At 44.2% G+C, this 15576-nt stretch overlaps 1 protein-coding gene across 1 annotated transcript in view; it reads right to left on the bottom strand.

Moving 5' to 3' along the window:
- Positions 1 to 4721, bottom strand: part of LOC118097792 (transient receptor potential cation channel subfamily V member 6-like) — a 32142-nt gene extending 27421 nt beyond the window's left edge. Inside the window, exon 1 of the mRNA XM_035141029.2 lies at positions 4579 to 4721. Within this exon, the coding sequence (XP_034996920.2) occupies positions 4579 to 4721 (143 nt within the window). The remainder of the gene's footprint in view (positions 1 to 4578) is intronic.
- Positions 4722 to 15576: the final 10855 nt, after the last annotated feature.

Raw genomic sequence — 15576 nt, 5'->3', positions numbered from 1 at the left:
ACCATTTTCTGACAGGCAATTTCTGGCATCACTGTAAAGCATCAGTTCATATTTTGCACAGCCCTGAACAAAACCAGTAACACCTGCATCCCATCATTCCCCATTAAGCTTTGCCTATTGAAACATGATGATGAAAACCTTTTAGGAAGGTGCGAAAAGCAACCTCAGGCGATCAATTTTCAGCAGCATGAGATGGCCAGCTACTGAATTAATCATTAAGTCTTTTTTTACAAACAAGTTTTCAAGACACCTTGAGGATGTGTGATCCTTGCACTCTGATAAAACAGAATGGTTTTTGAGTACCAAACTGATCAACGAAGATGCTTGAGAGGAAACATCTTGAATAATTGTATACCTAGTTGGAACAACACACACCTGTGTGTGCAACATACGTTTTGACCAGGTGCGTATTGCTGGATTGAGGTGGTTTGCATTTGGATATTCTTTCTCAGGTGCAAACACAGTCTCGGGTCATCCTTGGTTGGGTAAAGAAACTATGAATGAGACATAACTAATTTGAAGGGGGATGAAAGAGAAGCTGGTTCTCTTAAACCCTCAGCCTCTTAAAAAAAATAGGCAGGAAAAATAGACATGTTCTAGTTGTCCCTATTGATTAGGGCATTCTGATTTTCTGAAAGCTGTTCCTAGTAAATTATTGTCTCTATTTTGCCTTTTGGAATGATTTGAGGTATCACTCTATATTGAAAGAATTGCCATGCTTCTGTCTTCTCCCACCCGCTCTTTAGAAGTTAAACCTCCACAGTAGGAGCAAACACATATTGATGCTAGTACATGAAAATGCAGTTTCCACACATACATAGAGGCGACGTGAAACCGCCACATCCTTTCCACCAATCTATATCTTGTTATCCAGAGAGTAAAATGTGTTTTGAGTTTGAGGCAGCTCTTCTATAACAAGCACAACCAGATCTCTTCTAAGAGCAAACTTTCTTAGGTCATTAAGTTGTTGTTTTCAAAGAGAAACTGTTATGATCGGTGTAGTAATGCACCCTCTTCCAGAAGCCAGTGCCAGCCAGCAAATGAATGCAATGCACAGGAGATTAAGGACCTCAGGCAATGCACAAGAGACAAAACACACACACACACACACACACACAACCCTCAGGCAGTCATATTTGGTTTGAGAACTGATTGTGTTACAAGTACATGAGTGAGTGAGCTTACTTCCATCTAAGGAATGCTGTGCAGTATAATCTGTGAAGCACTGCTTTTCTCCTGAGGCCAGAGAAGGGAGGACAGTAAGGGGACGGGCATCTTCATATTTTCCCCCCGCCCAACAATTATTATTTGTCAAGAACACCTCTTTCTCTGCCCATCTCACTAGCTGCACACTATGCATTCAATACAACACAGCAGATTCTATTAAATGAAGTTTATTAAGTGGGTCCAAAAACTGCATATGGTACATGGCAAAAATAGGTCAATTTATTATCCCCTGGGATAGCTCAGTCAGTACGGCGCGAGTCACTAAATCTCAGGGTTGTGGGTTTGAGCCCCACCTTGGGCAAAAGATTCCTGCACTGCAGGGAGTTAGTTGGAGAAGACTGACTCTCATGGTCCCTTCCCAACTCTACAATTCTTTGAGTCTATCAGACTCTGGGAAATGTGCATTATCATTCTATTTGTGCTGATAATTGATAACATTAATATGGTTAGTATAAATGTATCCACAATGTTATGGCTGCTAAACAGGGCATTCTTACCCATTAGGGTTAGTGGCACCCTGCGCCATGGCGTCCACCCATCACGGGTGCCCAGCGGCAGGGGCTCTTCCTACGGCAAGCCGCACTCTCTCGCTTACTGCCTGGGAGAGGAGGCAGCGGCAGTGGCGCGCAAAGCTATGCAGTGACCCCTGCGGCAGTAGCGGGACTGCTGAGGAACCCCGCATGGCAAGCAAACCTCGAGCTGCCCAGCGCAGGGGGTGGGAAGGGGGGGCACCGAGAACGTCGCCCCCCTGCCCCTTCTGTCGAGGAAAAAGGTGGAGGAGGGATTCATTCAGATTTGGGGCGGTGGGAGGGGAAAGCTGGGGGGGGGCGCACTACCATTAGGACTCAATTCAGAGGTAAGGATGGACTCGAGAGTGTGCTCTCCATGCAGTTAGTGGTTAAAAACAAACACCCAACAAAAAGTCATTTCAAAGACAATGGTGGGTTTTAAGGTCCTATTGGATTCAGCAGGGCTTACTCTCAGGTAAGTGCAGTTAGGGCTGCAGCCTTTGTGACTCAAGTTTTGGGTCCTTTTTAGGTTCAGGATGCCAATGCTTTACACCAGGCATCCCCAAACCTTGGCCCTCCAGATGTTTTGGACTACAATTCCCACCCTCCCCGACCACTGGTCCTGTTAGCTAGGGATCATGGGAGTTGTAGGCCAAAACATCTGGAGGGCTGCAGTTTGGGGATGCCTGCCTTACACCCACCCCACCCTCCACAATATTTGAAAACGTCAGCTTTGTACTTAAACACAAATTGGCCGGGAACTTCATTCTCTGTGTCTTTATCAATTTATTTAAAGAACAACAAACTGGTGCTTGCTTTAACTTTTAACTTTTTGATATGTGGTGATTTGAATCATGAGGATGAATTAGAAGAACTGCTGAGTCTTGAATGAGTCTTGCTTCGGAATTGAGGACTTCATTAGATTTTCTTCTGCCTTTTCATTTTATTTTGTTCTAAGGGCTTGTTCAGAAGCAGCTTAGTCATGCTGGCCACATGACTCGGATGCTGTACGCCGGCTCCCTTGGCCAATAATGCGAGATGAGCACTGCAACCCCAGAGTCGGTCATGACTGGACCTAATGGTCAGGGGTCCCTTTACCTTTTACGAGCTTGTTAGAGATAATGTGTAAGCGTCGTGTCAGCTCCCTAAAAGAAAGGTCAACAACTCTGGGGTCCCCCCCCCTTAAAAAAAGTTCGATAATTCTGGGAAAGGGGGGGGAGGGGCGCCAGAGGGATATTTGCACCATGGTGCCGCCAGATATGCTTAAGACGGCCCTGGTGCTAAAAACATTTCTGTTTAGACCCAGATATCTAGAATGTTGATGTGTTTTGTTTTTTAGTTTATTGCTGATTTTAATGTTTAAGTAGTTGTTCTTAACTGGTTTTACCAAATTTTATTGCTTCATTCTTTTTGTAAACCACTTTGATGTGTTTTTTACCATTAAGCTAGCAAAACAGCTCAGTCAGTAGAGTGTGAGAGTCTTAATCTCTCTTAATTGTGAATTCAAACCCCATGTTAGGTAAAGAGATTCCTGCATTGCAGGGCGTTGGACTAGATGACCCTCCTGGTCCCTTCCAACTCCACAATTCTATGATTCTAAGCCAGGGGTCAGCAAACTTTTTCAGCAGGGGGCCGGTCCACTATCCCTCAGACCTTGTGGGAGGCCAGACTATATTTTTTTGGGGGGAAATGAACGAATTCCTATGCCCCACAAATAACCCAGATATGCATTTTAAATAAAAGGACGCATTCTACTCATGTAAAAACACCAGGCAGGCTCCACAAATAGCCCAGAGATGCATTTTAAATAAAAGGACACATTCTACTCATGTAAAAACATACTGATTCCCGGACCGTCCGCGGGCCGGATTTAGAAGGCGATTGGGCCGCATCTGGCCCCTGGGCCTTAGTTTGGGGACCCTGTTCTAAGCGGTGTATAAATTTCATGAAATAAATTTTAAAGATGGTATTAAAATGAACGGGATTGTCTCTTTCTTCTTTTCTTGTTTTTGCCATTTAATCATTAATTATTTATCCAAGAGGGATATCTGTATCCAGAAATACATTCCTTCAATACATACTTTTTCCTGAAGAAAAAGAAAATTTCCTGAAGAAATACATACAACACATAGTGTTTTTTCCTGAAGAGGGGAAAAGAGCAAAACCAGACTGATACAAAGCCTAGTCTCAATGGCATTCACACAGAACGGAAAAGGCACATGCAAGGTGCAATCCAGATTGGGAGGCTGTCATGCGGGAAAATGGGGTTTAAACCTGCTGCGTTCAGCGTTCCTATCTGGACCAGATACCCCACACCTATTTGGACTGGGTGAGATAGATACCCCCCATTTGCTCCGAGGGATGCAGCCCCCCCCCAAAGTACCAAGGGAATCATAGTCACCTCTGTGATGAAAGCATTTGGGGCGGAAGAGAAACATGCAATTGTTATTAAAGATTATTATTAAACATTTAATATTAATTATTAAATTTAATTATTATTAAATTCACATGCCCCTTTGAAGTGCAGTCTATTTCCATATAGGAAGCAAAATGCGATGGCAGAATCCTGAGGGAGGTACACTACAGCAAACAAACAAACACCACTTCGGGTGGGATAGGAGACATTCTGCTCGAATGCCTTAAACATGTCCCAGCCCTCCCCAGCCATGCCCTGCTGTGCTAGCTTTCTAGCTGCAGGGCGCCAACTTAGCTGCGCACGGGAAAGTGGTACCCCTCGCCTTCGTGCTTCTTCCGAGGTGATGCAGCAGCCCTGGCCGCCCCTTCCTTCCCTTGCCAGGCAGGTACATCGACCGCAGGTCGCCCGCCGCCCGCGCTCACTTACTTCTTCTGTTGCAGCAGGTGTATCTCGTCGGCGCTCCGCCGCCTGCCGCTGTCTCCCGGGCCGCAGCCGGGTCTCCAGGTGCGCTGCAGCCTCTTCCAGAAGGCGCCCAAGAGGCCGTTCTCTCCAGGCACGGGCACCCCCATGGCTTCCTCCTTCCTTCTCCTTTGGCAGCGCCACAAATAATAATTATTATAAAAAAAAAACCAAGCAGCCGCAGCACACGAGCCGCTGCCGCCTCAGAGGAATCCGGCGCCGGGGTGTCTTGCCTTCCTTTGCCCACTCACTTTGCCCAGTGACCCTACCCTGAACCCGCCGCGACGGTGCGCGCCTCTCTTGAGGCAAAAAGGAGCCGAAGGGAAGCCGTGGGCGCGCGGGGATAGACGGGGAGGCCGCCCTCGTCGCGCCGACCTACACTCAGGGAGCACCTCGGGGGCGTCGAGGCAGCGTCCGGAGCCGGCTTCTCCTTCGCCTCGCTTTAGAGCGCGCGCGTAAAGCTTCCCGGCGAGACTCCGAACAGCACCTGCGCTCTTTTGGGGCAGGGAAAAGCCGGCGGGAAGACGCTCGTCGCTGTGGTGAGGGTCAAGGTAAGATATAGCAGGCGGAGGAGGAGGAGGAGGCGGGGAAGGGGCGGGCACTGGGCCCAGGAGTTGCCGGCCGGGTGGCCGGTCTTGAGGGCAGTTGCAAGGGCTTGGGGCAGCCTCAAGCACCCCCGGGCAGATCTGGAGGGAGGGCGCCGTCATCCATCAGGAATGATGCATTTCAAAAAATAGCAGACGGTGGGGACGCACCCAGGGCTGGATGATTGAAGTATCAGCTAAAAGAAGCTATAGTTTAGGGCCCCACTCTCTTGGGGGCCCCCAAAAAAACTTTAAAGAAAAAACGACAACTGGGTGTGTTTTTCCAAAATAGAAGATAAAAAACAAATAAAATAAAACCTACCTACAGCAACAGTGTTTTGTGTTGTGTAGGCTCCTATGGTGTAATGGGCCCCACCCACTAGCCTGCTCCGGAAAATATCACTTACTGTATATTATTTCACTATTAATATAATTCTTCTTAATTGTATTTCAGTTCAACAATTACTTTGATAAAATACATATTTTGTTGTGTGCAAGCGGCTTTAGATACCGATTAGGTCCCTAAATTACCATATAGCATATATTTCAACACCAAAAACAGCGGCAATTTGTTGTTGACAAAGGACAGCTGGTCATCTAAAGGGCCCCATTACCTTCAGTAGCTTAGGGCCTCATCAAACTTAAATCTGGCTCTGGTCCCACGCCATACAGGATAGGGCAATGCGACTTTGCTTAAAAAAATAATAATTAATTAATGGAAAGAGAGGAATGGCAAACCAAGCTGTTGGAGCATGCCAAAATGGCAAAGTTGACCTGAAAGTTCAGGAACCAAGAAGACAAAAACTTAAATAAAGAATGGGGAGGTTTTTTTTATAATTTATCTAGGCGACCACTGTAAGCAGATGAAAGCATGGGTGTAGCTGATTCAGTCATTTTAAATTACTTTTGACCCCAAGTGCTCAGATAAAAATCTGCCAAAATCTTTCTACTATTTCTACTTTTAGTTTAGTTCATTTATTTACTTGATTTGGGGGGGGGGGAGGAAGCTGTCCTCTGCCCCCTGGCTATGCCCATGGATGTACAAGTACCTGTAATACAATTATTCCAACAAGTTCTTAACAAGTCATTATGTAGTTACAATTATACTTTTTGGAATACTAGAAGGATTCCAAATCTTGTTATATTTATCTACGCACAATCTGTGTCTAAGAGCAATCTGTTTGTATGTTGCAAGAGTTGTCATGTCTGGTGTAACTTGATCATGGTCTTTTGGCAGAGGTAAGGGCTCTGAGAGTCCATCTGCGTTGACTCATCAAACCCCATATAGTTGGTATATGGTTAAAAAGAATGTATTGTCATCTGATAATTTAAAGTCCCCCCCCCCCAAAAAATGGGAAATTTATACATCCTAACATTTTCCTCCAAAAATTTGTAGGCGTCAGACATTGCATAAACATATGTTTCAAAGAAGCAGTTTCCTTATTACATCTCCAGTAGCTGGGCACTGTTTGTGTGTAAAACTAGGCCCTCCTCACTCCCCAGTCCTCACCATTGAGCTGCTGAATGGGTGAGAGGGGAGGCGGCCGCTTCCCGGGCTGCTCTTTCACTGCTCTGGGTGGCCAACATCTCCTTGCCAAGGGCGCAAGGGAGCCTAGATGTGCCTCTGCCTGGGATCATGGCGGATTGGGCTTGCTGGACAGGAGAGGCCGGCACAGCTCAGCACTGCTTACCAATACACTTCCAGCCCCCAGGTCCAGAGTAATGGACCCATGACATTTTTGGGCAGTGTAGATCAATAGCGCAAAAACAAAATTGTTTTGTGGAGCAGGGAGCTTCCTAGAGGCTCCTTTGTAGTAGCGAAATGAAGCTTCTGTTTTCAGGAGCATGATATTTCTGGATGCTACCAGATGTTGGGGACTCACAATGGGGAAACTCTGTTGCCCTTCATGCTTTCTGTTGCTTCTAAGCTTCCCAGAGCGTACTGTCCAGGCCTTCTTGGGTCTTCATAAAGTATTAAGGTTTTTGCTGCTTAAATTTGGGTTCAAGCGTCATAGGAGGCTAATAATGTTTACAGCAGATTAATTGTCTTGTTGTCAGTAGTCTCTCCCTGTTGCCTCTGCCCTGCAGCCTGTGTTATTGTTTTCTCCACCTTCCCATAATTCTATCATTGTTTTCAAAAAGAAGTACCTTTAGATAACCCTATTCAGGCAATGGACTTGCGTGCCCGGGCGCTGTGAACCCAACACCCTCGTGACACTGAAAGGACCACAGACAACATCACTGGGTTCAAATTAGGGCACAGCTTTATTGATTGCAGGTGAGAGTGAGTTTTGGCTTGGCATTGGGTATCACCCATGTCATCTAGCGAGCCCACCTGCTGGACAATTACTGGTGTGTGTGTGTGTGTTTTCAAACCAGCCATAAGGTTGACCTACGGCAGACATCAAATAGGTGCAATCTCAACAGGTTCGCCACATTGAACACTGTTCAATGGCAGAAGCTGGTGTAAATAAGGTTAATGATTTTCAAGATGATGGATGATTCACTGACTATCAGAATCTTCCAACCATTGAACATTGCCTTATTTCAGTTTTTGCTTTTTTTTCGGGTTAGGCATTATGCATTTGGGGGGGAAATTGCAAGATGATGGGCTCAGATGTTAGAGATTCTGATGAAACCTGGATAAAGAGGGGAATGCGCTGAAAATTTATCCAATTCTGTCTGAAATTTGCTCAGAAAACTGTGTGAAATAAAGGAGGAAAAATCAGATTTTTTTGGGTGATTAGTGGTGACATTTGCATTCTCAATTTTGTTTCTTCCTCTGTTGTTTGCACTATGTTGAAAGAATCCTGTTGTTTCTAGATGGTACTTTACCTGAAAGAGACTGGAGACAAAAGTGTGCGTGTTGGCATTATCCTAGAAACCATAAGAGGTAAAAGGCGTGTGAGTTGTGGTGGTAGCAGCTGTCCACAAACTGAAATAAATTGAGCCCAGTTCTTAATGTCTCTAATGACTGGTCATAGTATCACTGACTCTTGAAATACTATTATTGGGGTTACAGGTAGGTAGCCGTGTTGGTCTGACGTAGTCAAAACGAAAAAAAAAAATTCATTCCAGTAGCACTTTAGAGACCAACTAAGTTTGTCATTGGTATGAGCTTTTGTGTGCATGCACACTTCTTCACATTATTCTTCAGATTATTGGGTTAATTATTGGGGTAATATTCACAGAACTGTTAGAAAGAAACATTAGGACTAGTCTCACCAAAAAAAAGTATAGATTGCTGAATTATGGTAGTTTTCAAGCGTGCTGGATACTAAGACTTGGTTGTTAATATGAGCTCAAGTTATAATGAAGAAAATAAAGGACTTCAATTAAGAGACATCAGAATTCAATATTTTCAGATGAATGCCATCGTTTTATTGGTTTTTGAAGAATACATAGATGAGCTTATGGCTTTCAGAAAGACTAATTGACGGAGAAAGTAATGCTGACCTATTGTAATGATATCTGAGAAAATTACTTAAGAGAACTAATATTTTTACTGAATGCCTTTTAGAATAGCTTTATTAATAACAAAAAAAAATACAAAGAGGTGGAGGCCTATCATGTTTTGCAGCAAATCCACCTCAAATAGTATAAAATAACATAACCTGAAGTTGTGTAAAGCTTTTATATTAAATGCTGTCTGTAAAATGAAACAGAATGCTAACAGAAAGATAAATAATAAAAAACACCAATTAATAATAATAATAATTATTATAATATACAACAACTTTGGGGATAATGCTTTTCTGGCTTCATCTTTTCTGCAGCATGTTTGAGGGAAATGTGTTTTAGGTTTTGAGGAGAACCATAGTGGCCAGGGTTGGTCCAAGATAATTCTGCTGCCTAAACAAATGATGTCCCTCTCCTCACCCCTCTCAAGGCAATGTGCAAAGCATGCAAAGCTGGCCAAGTTATTTTGCCACCTGAGGCAAACAAATTCCAGAAGCAACTCTCAGGAGTTGTACTCCTCCTCCTACTAGTAGTTATAATACAGTAGTTATAACAACAACAACCATTTGTAAGTGCAATCTATTAACACAGACATGAAATATGGATAAACATACAGCTCATTTAAAATGCAATCAAAATTTAAATAAACCTTAACACTTCCCAGATTTACTCTTAAATTCAGCTTGCTAAAGTTAACGAGCCACCTTTACCAGCTACTGACATTTGGCTCAAGTTTCTCACTCATATTTTCTGATTTTCTTCACTGCAATGGCCAAACAGTGCAGCAGGAGAGGATCCATACTTAATGTTCATCAGAAAGCAAGTAAATTACTGTGTTTGGTATTGGCCATTACAGCACAAGATAAGATAGCAATTTCTTTCTAGGAGAGGCATACAGTGGCCAGGGCAATAAATCATGTACTAAATCCTCTTTACAGCCATTTCCGCGGATGCACAATCTGTTTCTTACAGGGATATGATGATACCTGCCGTCCAAATAAGCAGATAGCATCTGTTGAAATCTTAATTCTGCGAAAGCTTCTCTCAGTTGTGGGTAGGCAATGTTAAATACCATTGTATTTAACATGTCTCCACCTTCATCATTCTGCCCGGACACTGAGGTCCAGCACCGAGGGCCTTCTGGCCATAGCTGCCAAGTTATCCCTTTTTAAAAGGGATTTTCCCTTATGCTGAATAGGCTTCCTCGCGAGAAAAGGGAAAACTTGGCAGCTATGCTTCTGGCGGTTCCCTCATTGCGAGAAGCCAAGTTGCAGGGAACTAGGCAGAGGGCCTTCTCGGTAGTGGCGCCTGCCCTGTGGAACGCCCTCCCAACAGATGTCAAAGAGGAAAACAACTACCAGACTTTTAGAAGACATCTGAAGGCAGCCCTGTTCAGGGAGGCTTTTAATGTTTAATAGATTACTGTGTTTTATTTTCTGTTGGAACCCGCCCAGAGAGGCTGGGGAAACCCAGCCAGATGGACGGGGTATAAATAAATTATTATTATTATTATTATTATTATTATTATTATTATTATTATTGAATTTGGTGGTTTTGGATTTGAATGGCAGGATATCACTGAGGGGATTTTTAAAAATTACTATTAATTAATTACCCGTCCCAGGATAAATGTAATTTGCTGATTCAAACCAGGTTGAAAGTCAAGCGCGGCCACATGCTCTGTAGAAATTGAATGCAGATAAATTCTACCCTGGCAGATCTTCTTCACTTATATCTCTGTCCCATCACTAGCCTGAGTTTTTCATACCAGTACTTATTTGGGAGTCTTGAGGCAGCCATTTCATTCAGTCTGCACCAATACCGAGTTACGCAATTTTATTAAGAACTCGCTCTGGACTTTTTCCAATAAATGGCATTGCCTGCACCCCAGATTTTGGACCCCTAACACATTTGGGCGACTGCTTTTCTGACGGATTTTTTAATTTTTAGAACAGGCCCCACGAATTGCCTGCCTTTAGAAAAGTGCTGGATGCCATCATTTCGACTGCTTCATGGTGTGCTTTCCAATTAAGTGTGTAATTACAATGGATGCCCAGATATTTAAAAGAACCACCCCTGCTCCGTCGGACGTGGCTTTGATGTCCTTTGCCAAAAACAACTCTTTCTTTTTGAGCGATTTAATGCTAACCTGCTCTTCATAGCAAAAAGAGCTCAACTTGGCTAGCACCCTACCTGATTGGCGGAGAGCAAAACTACATAATTGGTGTTGTGCCTTCAAATGAACAAGGAGAAGGAAGGGAGGAGATGCCCTTCTCTTGCAATACCTTACTGTGTTCACACAAAAAAGTTGTGGTAAATAGAAAAGGAGCCACAATAAATCCTTGCTGGACTCTTAGAGAACGATCAATGCCCACTCTAAGATGTGCATTAAAACCCACTCTTACCTAGGTAAGACAGGACGTGGGTGGCGCTGTGGGTTAAACCACAGAGCCTAGGGCTTGCTGATCAGAAGGTGAGCAGTTCGAATCCCCGCAACGGGGTGAGCTCCTATTGTTTGGTCCCTGCTCCTGCCAACCTAGCAGTTCAAAAGCACGTCAAAAGTGCAAGTAGATAAATAGGTACTGCTCCGGCAGGAAGGTAAACGGCGTTTCCGTGCGCTGCTCTGGTTCGCCAGAAGTGGCTTAGTCATGCTGGCCACATGACCTGGAAGCTGTATGCTGGCTCTCTCGGTCTGTAACGTGAGATGAGCGCCACAACCCCAGAGCATAGCTGCCAAGTTTTCCCTTTTCTCGCGAGGAAGCCTATTCAGCATAAGGGAAAATCCCTTTAAAAAAGGGATAACTTGGCAGCTATGCCCCAGAGTCGTCCGCGACTGGACCTAATGGTCAGGGGTCCCTTTACTTTACCTAGGTAACATTATTTATAGCATTTTTGAATTAACCGATTTAAAATGCAACAATTTATTTCCTTTGCATGACATCCAAAATCAGCTGCCCAATGGGGCTGTCTCATTCTGCCTAATCCCACACACTCTCTCCCAGGCCACACCATTCACCCACCATGTTTCACATTTTCCTTGGGTGTCTTTGTCTGGCTCGAATATGCCCTTCAACCCTGAGACGGGCAGCGTAGATAGGAAGGATCTCTCAGGGCGGGAGACTGCGAAGAAGAGGCAGCCAGCCAGCTGAGAGCACTGGGGGAATCTCCCTTGCTATGTGTGGATATATGATATGATATGCACAATATAAATGTGATAAAGGGTCTTTTTAGTTATTATTTCTTTATTCTTTTCCCCCCCTCTTTCTTTTTTCTATACAATTGTGTTTTGTATTCCCTTACAAATGAGGTATGATTCTCACGGTCCCTTCCGACTATACAATTCTAAGATTTAGGACAGAGAAAATTAAAGTACTTCTCCGTGTAGCATAAAAGTATAACTTTGGAACTTGCTCCCACAGGCAGTGATGGCCACCAACTTGGATGGATTTAAAAGAATCTCTTGAGTCTGTAAAAAATACAAGATAAATGCAGTTTGTCACTGGATTTTGTTTTCTCTCCGTAGGTTATGCCTTTAAGCATGACACCAGGCATCAGGAATAAGCAGCAGCGCTGGGGAAAGAGGATGGTGCTGCCACCATTTTTTTCAGAGATAACACTTGTTCATTCCAGCTGATTGCAGGTGGGCCGGAGGACAACACTGGTTCAAAGCTAGATAAGGTTTTGAGATACCCATTGTAATAGGTGCCGTATAAATACCTAAGGCAGATAGGAAGGCAGGTAAGTCCCTATGTCGCAATCTCGCAGTCCCCACCCTCCCCGTTGGGCTTTCTGGCTCCTGGAGCATTAAGCTGCTGCTCCCTCTATCTTCTGGGAGCATTGTCAAATCTCTTACCTGAACAATCACAAGGTATCTAGTGTGCAAATGCTACACCTGTAGCTCAAACAGCGAAACTATGAGACAGCAAAGGTATATTGGCTGCTAGTTGATTTTAAGGCAACTGATAGTAAATATATCTCCCCTCTGTCTGCTTTTGCCTCTCCACTCCCCCTGGGTGTCAGGGGATGTGTGTGGGAAATGGGTCCAAATACAGAAAATAACAGTTCCCAGAGGGGCAGCCAACACAAAAAAGAGTCTTCTGGCATCTTAAATGTGTTATGGCACAAACCCAGGGCAAACTAAATCTAGGGTGCTGCAAGTCGCTTGTTGTTCACGCAGAAAGGAATAATTCAACTAAGGAAACAGCACAACCATACCCTGCAAACCTAATAGATCATGCCAACAAGCCTTGAACAACCTGCTACAAGTAGGTAGCCGTGTTGGTCTGGATCGAAGTAAAATAAAAAAATTCCTTCAGTAGCACCTTAAAGACCAACTAAGTTTTTATTTTGGTATGAGCTTTCGTGTGCATGAAGAAGTGTGCATGCACACGAAAGCTCATACCAAAATAAAAACTTAGTTGGTCTTTAAGGTGCTACTGAAGGAATTTTTTTATTTAACCTGCTACAAGATTGTGGAACAGGAGATTTAGTGCAATAGAAAGGAATACACCAGAGGTCCCCAAACTAAGGCCCGGGGGCCAGATGTGGCACAAGCACCTTCTAAATCCGGCTTGCTGACGGTCCGGGAATCAGCCTGTTTTTACATGACTAGAATGTGTCCTTTTATTTAAAATGCATCTCTGGGTTATTTGTGGGGCATAGGAATTCATTCATATTTTTTCCCAAAATATAGTCTGGCCCCCCACAAGGTCTGAGGGACAGTGGACTAGCCCCCTGCTGCCGAAAAAGTTTGCTGACCTCTGGAATACACTATGGTACAGTACAGAGGTACCCAATGCCGTGCCATTCAGAGGTTGCTGAACTACAACTCCCATCATTCCTGACCATTGGCCATGCTCTCTGGGACTGATGGAAATTGTAATTCAGCAACATCCAAAGGGCATCACATGGTGTAGTGGAGAGAGTTAGAATTAGATGGTGGTAGACTCGGTCTCGGTTCCTGTTTAGCTCAGCTATGATCTTCATGCGATGGTCTTGACTCTTGACTCTTGAACATGCAAAGCTGTCTTAAACGGCATATGTCCACTGATGACTCACCTCACCCAGTGACTTTGCAGCGCCTCAGACCTTCTGCTGATATCCTTTGAATCTGAGGTGCCAGGCACAGGAAATTTTCAGGGACATTGTGGGGTTACAGTGTGTATGTTGACTCACTGAGCAACTTGGAATAATTGGGTGAACAGGATTCAGTGCGGTAGATATAGGAAGACTTGCAGCATAAATAATAAAGAGGTGTAATCACAGCAGGAAGTTCCTTCACAACAGAACTTACTGGAAATGGCTTCCTGGCAGATGTGGGATTTAACTCCCGGTGTCATGAGTAACAGCTGAGCTATACCTTGCACAGAATAAGATGGTAGGGCTGGCGGACTGCATCACTTCAGACTTGAGGGGGTGGTAGAGACTGAGCATAAGGCTGCTCACCTTAAACATAACAAGGGTTGCCATATGTCCTCTTTTGCCAGGACACGTCCATTTTTTCAGGATTAAAATATGCACCTGGACAGAATTTTAAAATTTGGCAAAACGTCAATGGTTTTTTGTTTGTTTGTTCTATTACAGTAATATTATACAGTAAACATACTGTATAAATCCCTTTTCTTGTGGCTGAACTAAAAGGACGCTGGCTCAGCTACAAGATCTTGCAGAAGGCCCTTAAGGAGCGTCCATATGTACATGTTAAACAGTTTAAATAATTGTTCTGTGCACACTTATGTTCACAAAGATGTGATCATGAGCCCAAGTACTTTCATGTGGCAAGTGAGGGAGCAATTTGTACTATTATTATTATTATTATTAGTATTATTATTATTATTCTGTTGAAAGTTAAGAACATTGCTACTAGCAATATATCACAGCTTCTATAGCCTACATATAGTAGGGGCATTTAAAATGAGAGTCATCATAGTGATCCGTAGTTAAAAGAAGTCAACAAATGAAGTCCTCTTTTTTGTTCTTTAAAATGTGGGAACCCTAAACCAGGCCCCCACTCTAAAGTGGGGCACATCACTTTAGCTGGGCAATTCACCACCACTCCTGGCTTTCCTATACTAGACCACCCATTTGTTGTCTGTTTAAATATCCCCCCCACCTTACTTTGGGTATTGTCAGGGTCTAGTCTGGGGAGGAATGGTGGAGTCTCCCCCCCGCCCTTCCTGCACTTCCCAGAAAAAAGGGAGACAGTATAGATTTAGAACGGTGGTTTGCAGAAGGTCATAGTTCAGAGTCTGCAGAGGAGAGAAGCTGGGAAATGAGCAGGAAGAAGAAGCAGCAGCACGGGGGAGAGACAGCTGACAGACTCAGTGTCTTTAGAAAGCATACCTGACCCCCCCCCCTCGCAGGACCTGGTGGGCATTGGGAGTGGAAGACCAGAAAGCTCAGAGGCAAGGAAGCACAGATCAGCCAATGCAGGGATGACGTAGAATAGGAGAGACAAAGGGGGTGGGACTTTACTGTACTAGGCAAAATTGCGGTTCCACTGTACTAGGCAAAATTGCGCACATTTATATTAGTTGAAATTTGTACCAGAATGCTGATAGATTTTTGTGAGAACTTAAAAAATAATAATCATAGACTGTTGTGGAATCAAGGAGAATGGAACTTAGGACCACAATACCTCAAGGACCACCTCTTTCCATATGAACCTGCCCGGACCCTGAGATCATCTTCTGAGGCCCTTCTTCATCTGCCTCCTCCTTGAGAGGTCCGGAGAGTGGCAACATGAGAACAGGCCTTCTCTGCAGTGGCCCCCCCGTCTGTGGAATGCTCTCCCCAGGGAAGTTCGCCTGGCACCTTCATTATACACCATTAGGCGCCAGGCTAAAAACGTTCCTTTTAAACCAGGCCTTTGGTTGATCCTATACCCTTTTAAAATGTGACTATTGGGTTGTTGTTTTTATTC

Source organism: Zootoca vivipara, chromosome 16 (genome assembly GCF_963506605.1).
Source record: "Zootoca vivipara chromosome 16, rZooViv1.1, whole genome shotgun sequence".
In the NCBI taxonomy this organism is placed as follows: Eukaryota; Metazoa; Chordata; class Lepidosauria; order Squamata; family Lacertidae; genus Zootoca; species Zootoca vivipara.
Note: the sequence above shows the minus strand (reverse complement) of the source record. Positions and strands in the feature narration are given on the sequence as shown.